At 51.3% G+C, this 9,854-nt stretch overlaps 1 protein-coding gene and 1 long non-coding RNA gene across 5 annotated transcripts in view; one reads left to right on the top strand and one right to left on the bottom strand.

The window, feature by feature from the left end:
* Positions 1-1,475: 1,475 nt before the first annotated feature.
* PDGFRB (platelet derived growth factor receptor beta) overlaps positions 1,476-9,854 on the bottom strand; it is a 32,588-nt gene continuing 24,209 nt past the window's right edge. For all 4 annotated transcript variants that reach the window (XM_064388076.1, XM_064388075.1, XM_064388077.1 and 1 more), the window contains exons 19-23: positions 8,359-8,470; positions 7,976-8,075; positions 7,693-7,798; positions 7,019-7,257; positions 1,476-6,522 (exon numbers count right to left, since the gene is read on the bottom strand). In XM_064388076.1, coding sequence (XP_064244146.1) covers positions 6,372-6,522; positions 7,019-7,257; positions 7,693-7,798; positions 7,976-8,075; positions 8,359-8,470 — 708 coding nt within the window. In that variant the 3' untranslated portion in view covers positions 1,476-6,371. The remainder of the gene's footprint in view (positions 6,523-7,018; positions 7,258-7,692; positions 7,799-7,975; positions 8,076-8,358; positions 8,471-9,854) is intronic.
* On the top strand, positions 6,519-9,433 carry LOC135280283 (uncharacterized). Its single transcript, XR_010347302.1, has 3 exons — positions 6,519-6,666; positions 7,348-7,833; positions 8,297-9,433. It is a non-coding gene; the product is annotated as an uncharacterized LOC135280283 (long non-coding RNA).

Below are 9,854 nucleotides of genomic sequence, written 5' to 3'. Positions count from 1 at the left end.
TTCCCTGAGCTCTTCCATGGGGTGTCTGTCTCATCACTGTGGAAAATACTTGTTTTGGGGTGGGGGAAATGCCCTGCTGGGGGTCCCCATGCTGGCCTGCTCATCTCCAGCCCCAAGACCCCCTCCAGCCCATCCTGACATGCAAAAGGTCTGCTGGGTAGGGATGGGTGGGAGCCTGCAGGGTTCAGGGCTGAGGTCTGTCAATGCCCCCTCTCTGCTTCCCCCCAGGCCTTGGATGCAGCCTCTCTGGACAAAAGGGGATTCTTTTCCTCCCTGCTGATTCAGCTCCTGGAGAAAAATGCCCTGAGCTGTGCCAGGTGACTCAGAGCATTTCTGGGGAGGATCAGCCTGAGCTGGTCAGGGAGGCTGCAAAACTCCACTCTGGAAAAATGAACAAAGGCAGCAACCAGGACAGGCAGGAGCCCAGGAAAGGCTGGAAAGGGGAGCCTTGCTGGAGCTTGGAGCTGCTTGGTGCTGCACTCCATGCCTCTGGGTACACAGGGAGTGTCCAGAAGCTGAGGGAGGCACAACTGCTGCCAGTGGGGGCTTCATCACCTAGCCAGAAAACAGGGTCAGCACTGATATGTTTTAACCAAAACCCCTCTTTGCAGCAACCTTGGCCTTTCCAAGCACAAGAGTGGCTCAGAGAAGGTGCAAATATCTCTGCTCTGCAGCTTGGGATGGATTTTGGAGGAGCAGTTACGTTTGAGCTAGAGAGAGGAGAAAACTTTGGGCAAGACTCACAGGGTGCCTGTCTCTCATGTGGCTGGGGGACCTCAGTGCCTCTGGAAAGGTGACTGGGGAAAGGTGACAGGAGCAGAGAACACGTGGATCTGAGGGAGTGGTGGTGTGGGGAGCAGGATTTTGGAGTGGCAGCTTTTGAGGGTATTAGCAAATTCCTCATCCTGGAGGGAAGGGAGGGCTGGGCAGGGGGAGCCCTGAGTGCTGCAGTGTGGCTCCTGCTGCTGCCCTGCCCTAGTGCTGTCTCCAGGCCCTCCCAGTGCCCTGAGCTATTAAACCAGGTGGAAAAATCAGTGCTGTGGTATCTGCCATCTCCTTCAGCCCAGCCACTGCCCAGTTTGTCATTTCTCCTGCATCCCCACCCTGACCTGAGCACAGAGCCCACAATGCTCCAAGGGCCAGGTCCTTAGCAGGGACTGCTGGCCCAAACCCCAGGCAGTGAGGATACACAGGGGAACAGCTCCTGGTGTCCTTCCCTCCACCCAGCTGACCCACAAGCTGCACAGGCACCAGAGATGGGGCAGATCCTGCCCCTTTTCCTTACCCTGCTCTGGGCTCAGCTGCTCCCTGCAGTGCTTCTCCCTGCTGGCTCCCAGCTTGGCTTTCACTCACTCTGGGGTCATGCACAGCGTATTAACATGCTTAGCCTTCACCCACCACAGGGTTAAGCTGCACTCCCAGCCCCATCTGAGTGGGAGCAACCAAAAGCAGGCAAATAAAGGAAGGGATGGGACTTTGCAAAATGAAAAACACCTTTATTTTTAAACTCTTTCTTTAAAAATGTATTTGTAAAAGTTTACAGCATAAAAATAATATCTCATGGCTATAAATGTGACATAGTACAAATCCTACAAATACAACTGTAAACCTAGAAAAGTGTTAACTCTTTGGTACCTTAGTCTGAACTCTGTTTTTCCCTTTGCCCTCATGCTGATTTTGACAGAGAGCATGGAGATAGGCTGCAGAGGAACAGTGCAATGCCAGCAAGCCAGCACAGCAGGATGGGCAGAGGGCACACTTTGGGCAAGATTTGCAGCTCTGGTGCAATCAGTCCATGAAGGAGGAAAGAAGAGGAGTGATGGGACACTGCAGGACTCCCAGCACAATCTGCCTTCCCTGCCTCCTCCCCGCCCCAGGCCAGAGTCATCTCTCACAAGTGCTGCTGGAGCAGCTCCCCTGCCTTTGCCAAAGCCAACCAGATCCACCTTGGCATTTCCCAGAGGGCTCAGGTCTCCAGGTGAAACATGGGAATTATGCTGGCAGCCCAGCAACCCGTGTGCTGGCCCATGAAAACTTATTCTTAGCAACCTCTGGCCTGCTTTGGGCAAGTCCTGCAGGTGACTGTGACAGTCAGCACTGGCCACTCAGCATCCAGGCAGGGCTGGCCTCTGCTGCAGGAATGACCTGTGTGCCCCTGGAGCTGCCCTGGCTGCTCTCTGCCTGGCAAAGGATGCCAAAAGGTTTCTGAGGGCCACCAAGGGGCAGCCTCTGTGCTCTCCAAGTGGGAGCACAGCCAGGCTGCATCCAGGCTCATCCTGGGACCTGAGCCAGGCACTGAGCCCAGCCAGGGCTCCTCCTTGCCCTTGTGTGTTGGAACAGGGGCTTTGTCTCCTCAGCACTCTGTGAAATCCCCTTCTCCAGCTCTGCCAGCTCTGCACAGACCCTGGGCTTCCTCACAGGCAAACCCTGAGTGCTCAGTGCCCTGTACTTGTGGTGCTGTCTCCCCCTCAGCCCTGAGCCCTGACTGGGAAGAAAGAGAAGAGCTGCTTCTCACTTCTGGCTGAATTCCCCTGGCTGCACATCTGCACTGCACTGCTGCCCCATCCCTGTGGGACCCTGTCACAGTCCCCTTGGCAGTGAACAGAGACAATTTAGTTACAAGTAAAGTCCGCTGTGCTCTAGATTTCACACAACACAAACAAACACTAAACGTGACACTCGCGCTTCAGGAAATAACACACTCAAACTGAGAAGGACAAAAGGATTAAAACCTGTGCACACATCAGTCTGAGGAACACCTACATGTGGAAAGAACACCAGAGTGCTGCATTAGTTTCTGGGATACAGGTATGAAATAGTGACTGGCAATAGGATTATGCATATACTGGTTCTGATAACAATGTAACAGCTGTAGAGTAAAATATAATCTACAAATAAAAAGATATTGCACTAGAGATGGGCCCAAACCATGGCATGTGTTCCTTCAGTTTGGGTCCACCTCTAAACACAAAAACACACCCAAACAAAAATACTGATTATCAAACCAGAAATCCCAGTGGGACCAGCTCCCTCCAGAGTCTCACCGGAGAAATTTTGGCTACAAAACTGATGGGCCCAGAACAGGCAAACATTTCTCCTGGCCCTCACCTGCCAGGCCATGCAGGGACTGGGGCAGAGAGAGGGGGAGTGTGGAGCTGGATCTGTCATTCCCAGCTCTGCCAAGCCCTCTCTTGGAGGGATGCTTAGCAAAATATGTTGGCTTTGTCCAGCTGCCAGCTTGTCCCTGCTGAGAAGGTCTGGTCACTGCAACTTGCTAAAGGTGCTGTGAAAGGTTGAGTAAGGACAGGAAAATACCACAAAGTGCAAGACTCAGCCCTTAAAATCACGGGGCCAAGGGCAAGTATTTGGTCATGTTCCTCTGGAGTGCAGAATGGTACCATTTTGCAAAGTCTGGCGTACCTAATTTAAGAAGGAATAGGGAGGTGGGAGCAGCATCCCATCAGCAGCCAGAACAGATTTTGATGCAAATAATAATTGCAGTAAATCTAGAAATGGGACAAAATGCAATAGTCATTCAAATGTAGCTAATGCCCAGCTAATAGGACAGGATACCTGAGCTCCCCCAGCAGGGAGATCTCCCCTTTCAGGACTGTGGAAACTATTTGATAGTGGGAAATTGGTCATTTGATTAGCAATTAAATCTGAATAAGATGAAGTTTAGAACAGAATTTTTGAAATAAACAAATGGCCAAAGGGAAAGTGAGAAAGTGTTAATTGACAGGGAAATCATTGGGCTGGATGGAGGTAGTAAAAGTAGCTCTCTCAGACTGTTCTTGTTGCTAGAAGTATCTAATATTTTTATTAGTCAGTCCAGCCCAAAAATAACAGTTAGTTAACAAAATTTGCTGATGACCCAATGTCTGGAACAGCAGGGAGTAGCTTGGTTAGAAATGCTGGAAGTGTAGAAAGACGTAGGTGCCTAGATTGGTCAGAGGATGACTCCAAGCTCTCAGTATGTTGTGGCTGGGAAAAAGCCAATATTATCCAGAGCTACACCAGGCAAGTTGAGACCAGCACGGGCCAGAGCTGTTAATGCCCTGTGTGAGGTCTAGGTTTGACCTCACTTGCAGTACTGGGTACTCCTGGTCACCTTTGATAGAGAAGGATGAATTAAAAATGGAGCTGGTGCAGACAGAGGCTGTTAGGGTAATCTGATGTGCCATCCTAAGGGCTCAAGTTGCAGTGACACAGATCCCACCAAGCACCTTACATGTTAAAAAACAATCAAGTGATCTGACCCAAAGGATCTCATAAATTACTGCTTCTCTGCAGTGAGGATTGTTTAATGAACTGTGGCCACAGGAGATGGCTCCTTCATCACAAGCAGGAGGAACAGAGGATGGAAAAACAGTTGTCATTCACAGTATGTTTCCTATGGATGGTGGGGAATCTGACCACATAGGCTGAAAATATCCTGTGCTGGCTGCCAATAAAAGTGCTATTTCTTATGTTCACATTTTACCAAGGACACCAGCCCACAAAACACCTACTCCTCCTTTAGCTGCATAAATGGCAGAACTGGAATGGTAGAAAACCTTAAACAGAAGCTGTTTTGCTGGGGATTTCTGACAGAAGTTCCATATTTTGCAAAAAAAAAAAATTAAATTCTCAGTGGCTCTGAGGTGGCAGAAGCCCAGCAAGATGCTGGTTGAATTTCTGATTTTGTAAACCTGCCTGTGCAGTTCCTGTAGGGTGCACAGAGAGATGTGCATGAGTAGGACAATAAAGAGTTAATGGGATCAGGATTATGCAGTGAACAGAGCTCTGTGTGAAGTGAAACATTTCAGAGAAAAACCTGCTGTCTCCTGTGGTGTCAGACCTGTGGTTTTGGGGGTCCAGCTTTCATCTCTGCAGAGGTGGGGTTCACAACTGATTTCCAGAGCCTGGTGTTCCTCCTGCTTTGGGTCTGTCACTCAAGTGCCAGCTGAGAGCACAAGAAGCCCCTGACCCATCTGTGAGAAGTGGGGAGGGAGGGGAGAAGCAGGGGCAAGGTCTGGGCCCCTTTAGTTTTCAAAACACTCTTCAGGAGAGGGGAATCCTCCCCAGCTCCTCTTGCCCTGCTTGATTCCCTGTGACATTTACAGCCCTGGCAGGCTGCAAGTGGCTCTGCCTGACCCCAGAAGGTGGCAGGGTGTGAGACACAGCTCAGTTGTGACCAAGGAGCTTCCCAGCCTCTCTCCTTCTCTGTCTTTGGAGCTATCCCTGGGTTGGTGTTCTGGTGTCCTTATTTCTGCCCATAATCTTGCTGTGACTCAGGAGGGAACGGTGAGCCCTCCCATGATGAGAAAGGGTGTTTGGGTGAACAGTTTATCAAAGGTGAGCCTTTGCTTCCCAAAGATAAGGCACAAGGATTCTGCAGCTGGCGTGGTTATATGATTTCCCAGCAGATGAGCTGGGTGTAGTGGCAGTAGATTAATGAATAACCATATTGCTTCCTTATACTGGCCCTGGCTAGTGGATTAATATATTTGTTCCCTTTAAATCTTCAATGGAGAATAATTAGCTTAGTGTCCACGCAGACAACACGAACAACAGTGACTGCCCTCCTTGCTTCTATAACCAAGTCATTGTGAGGGCATTTGGAACTCCTGGCATGTCCCTGGGGCTCCTGGTGCCATGCTGGGCACAGAAGGCTGTGACAGCCTCCAGCTGGATGCAGAGCTGTGCCCCAGAGCTGTGAACACCTGTAGTGCTTGTGATGCTCTGTCCACCATGGAAGCACTGCCAAGAGAGGAAAATGGTAATTCTGTACCTCCCAGACACTGGCTGGCCTCTTCAGGACTTGACTGTGCTTGGAGGAGAATCCAATGTGCTCCTAACCTCCAGCAGCTGAAGGTTGGTGTTTCGGGTGCTCTACACCCCAGCAATGGGCTCCAGGTGGATTATCTGTCCCAGTGGCATTCACAGAACCACGGTGTGGCTGGTGCTGAGACCATCAGAGAAGTGCTGGTGCAGAGGAGACGAAACTCTGTGCCATGGAGGAGGCAGAGGCTGGAGTGTCATCTCAGCAATGCAGAAAGTGGCCTCTCGTGGAGATCCAACCACGTCTTCCACTTGAAAAGGTGTTGGTCTGTGAGATGTCTCCCTCCTGCAGTGGTTTGATCACTGAGGAGGATGCGGCAGTGATCTAGAGGGCTTCTGGCACTGAGGCACCTCTTTTTAAGGGGAAAGGGGATGGCAATGGGGAAAAGTCTTTAATTCCCCCCCAGCATTGGGAGAAGGGAAGGAGGGATGCTGGGACAGGAGGGGATGTCCTGATGGACACGCACAAGCATGGCTCTCTGTGACATCTGGGTCAGCCCCCTCAGCTGGCCTCTCCACAAGGAGATGAAAAGTCAGCCCAGCTCTGACTACAGGAAACTCTCCTCCACCTCTTGGTGTCCTGTGGTTGGCTCCTGGCAGCCTGGTTGTGGGTCAGACTCCTGTTCCTCGTCCTGCTGGAGGCCCAGAGGGCTGTCACAGGATATTGTGGATGATGTGTTGGCCTCGTTCAGCATAGAGCTGAAGGGAGACAAGAGGGAGAGAGAAATGAGCGTCTTGAGGTCTCCTGGTGGGAGAGGATTCCCAGAAACTGGGAAGTGTGTTGAGTTCCCAGCAGCCCCACTCTATGTGAGTAGCTTCCCCCAGTGAAACAGACCATACCAGGTGGGTCTATTCAGCCTTCAAACACAGCACTGGCTGGCTGGGTTCTACAGAACGTGTCCCCTGCGTGCTCCCCTCCCTGTGAGTGGGAGTGCTTGTCCCCACCTCTGCTGGCTGATGTGCAGGGATGTGACATTGTGCCTTAGCTCATGTCCCAGCTCCTCTGGTTCATCTCCATCCTTGTGGGCTCACGCAGGTCACAGCACCTCAGACGGGGTGACACTGCCATCCTTCTCTCCCAGCATATCCCCACCTAGTCTGTGCCACAACAGAGCATCCCCATTTTCTCCTGAGGTGCCTGTTTCAGACTTGGACAGCTGGGGGAAAGGACAACACTCAGAAGCAATGTTTTTACCTGGCCCTGCTGATGGAGGCCTCCTGAGGGAGGTCACAGCTTGCCTCGGGCTTGGGGTCGGGCAGAGGGATGATGTAGTCGTTCTCGGCCCCGCTCTGGTGCACGGCTGTGTAGAGGATGCTGCTGCTGGGGGGGCTGGCAGCCAGGCGGGCGTTGTTCAGCACAGGAACCGCGGGTCTCGTGCGCACCACAGCGGGGTGGTCGCTCTTCATGAACTCCTCATCCACCTGCTGGTACCTCTGCTCTCACAGGGGGTGACCAAAGGAAGGGAAAGGTCTTGTGAGTGGGGAGAATGCACTTGTGATGTGTTTCCTTTTCCTGCCTGCCAGGTTTTCCTAGAAGGGCTGGCATCTTCTAGCTGGGTTCAGCTGCCATTCCTTCCACAAAGATAAGCCATGAACCTTTCCTAAGGCAGAGATCAGTGGCACAACTTCACAGCTCCAAAATACCACACGGTTGGAGGCAGGATTTTGATCCCCTGCCAGTTCTGATTTCTGCAGCTGCTGAGTTACCAGCTGCCTGTCTGTTGTCTCAGCAATGTTCCTGGGATGCCCAAACGACCTTCACTGGCTGCTCCAACTTCTGCAGCCTTGGTCACAGCAAAATCCCCTGGCCCTGCAGCACTGAACCCTGACTGAGGGCCCTCACCAAGGCACAGGGTTCTTTGGACATACCTTCCTGTAGCAGTCCACCAGGAGGTTTCCCATAAGCACCACCAGCTGTGAGAAGGATGGCCTGATCTCGAACTTCTCCTCCCAGCACTTCTGCATGATGTTGTAGCTGCCAAGAGGGAAGGGACAGCACTGAGTTAGCAGGTGAGGAAAAGAGGTAGAAATGCTTCTGCAGCGTGTAGAGCACATCCTGGGCTGTGGGAAATGGATTTGTAGAGAGTTCTCAGGGCCTGACAGAAGGGGCAGTTTGTCTGGCACAGGGCAAACACATGCTGACAGCACTTACATCTCATCAGAGGCATGGGTGGGTTTGGACATCCGATAGCCACGTTTGATGGCGTTGTAGAACTGTTCATTCATGGGCAGCTCAGGGTATGGAGTCCCTCCTGGGGGTAAAGGGACAGCAGGAATTAGGCTGCAGGACTGCCTGACACCCTCCAGCCAACATGCATTTCACACCGAGGTTTTCTTATTTCTTTACCTTTCTTGTTTCATTTCACTTCCAAATGCAACGTGAGCATGGGGAAGAGGGAGACAGGAAATGAAGGGCTACTCTGACTGGTAAAGTAGGGACTTGGGGGTTAAAAATGCATTTTTATTGTTTTAGAAGGGATCCTGCTAATGTGTTATCAGAACTACAGACACCACCATGATCTCCAGGACACTCACCTAGAGTGAATATCTCCCAAAGAAGAATCCCAAAAGACCACACATCGCTCAGGGTAGTGTAGAGGTTGTTGAAGATGCTCTCTGGAGCCATCCACTTAAGGGGCAAGAAGGTCTAAGAGAGAATAACAAATGAAACAAGAAGAGAGTCAGCTGTACCCACAGCACTTGTTTCAACAGATAACAGCCTGACACCCAAATTACAAGCAAAGAAGACCCTTCAGATCTGCCTGTGAGCCCAACACATCTGTTGACATCTGCTGTCAGTCGGTTCTGGGAGGGACCAGTTGCCTCTTTCTTTGTACAGAACAGACCCAGCAGGCAGGAGGAAAGAATGGATGTGCTATGTCCATCTCCATCACAGCCCGCCGTGATGAATGCACACATGTCACAGTGTGTGTTCTCTGTTCCCTTGCTCTTGAGGAGGCCACTGACTCACACAACCTGACACAAGACTCCTGAAGAAAGTCCAGGCCTATCTGACCGTGGAGACCTGAGACCAGGCTGGAGGAGGCTAGGGATGACCAGAAAAGAGCCAAAGGATACATCCAGCTTATTTTCTGTTCTTATTCACTCAGAGTAATAAAAAAGAAAGCCCTCACTTGTCCAGCTTGTAGGCAGCACTGGCTGCTGCTCCTGGGATTTGCTTGCACAATGAATACCAAAATAATCTCCAGGAAGGATTGCAAAGGGGCTCAGTTTCATTTCCCATTTTGGACAGGAAACCAGCTCTGTCAAGGCTGGACCGAAAACCCCAACCCCTCTGGGGGAGGGTCCCCTGACCAAGCTCTGAGTACCTGTTTGACAGCACATGGGAGAAAGCATGAGAGCACTTTGCAGAACTTTGCAGATTAGATAAGGATTGGGGTTTAAGGCACCTGTCTCCATTCTCAGCCTCAGTTTCTCTAACATAGCCTGCTTTGCTTGGGATTGGAGATTCACAAATGCCTCAGGGCTGGAGTGGATAGATTGTTGTTAAAATCACAGAGAAATGTCTTCTGCAAAAGCTCAATTACAGCCTTATCCTCTCCTGCACCAAAGATTGGAGATATCTCTCTGGAAAGTAGCTGCTTGCACGAAGACACCACTTCTTAACTTGTGGTCTAGTGGTTAGAGCAGAGTCCTGTGAATCTCTTCCCAGAGTGGTCAGTGAGTCACTACAGCCCTACCAAGCTGTCTATCCTCACCCTCCTCCTGCCTGAAGCTCAGGACCACACTGAGTGCTGGCAGGATGCAGCACTGCTGCTGTGATCAGGACAGTGTGCAGGGGACAGTCCTGAGGTTTGCTACTTCAGGTTCTTCTGTAAAGAGCCAGAGATGTGGGCAAGCAATTCTGCTACTTCACAGTGTGCAGAGCAAACAAAGTGAAGGATGTCTGGCTGTTGACACCATCTCCTGCCCTGTCACCACCTCTGGGCACACTGGTGCACAGGTGGCTCACAGGGGGACTATGCAGGGGGTGCCAGGCCCAGAGCCCTGGGAAGAAGGAGCTTGCAAAG

This window comes from Passer domesticus, chromosome 13 (genome assembly GCF_036417665.1).
Source record: "Passer domesticus isolate bPasDom1 chromosome 13, bPasDom1.hap1, whole genome shotgun sequence".
Taxonomy (NCBI): domain Eukaryota; kingdom Metazoa; phylum Chordata; class Aves; order Passeriformes; family Passeridae; genus Passer; species Passer domesticus.
This window is presented reverse-complemented; position numbering and strand designations above follow the sequence as displayed.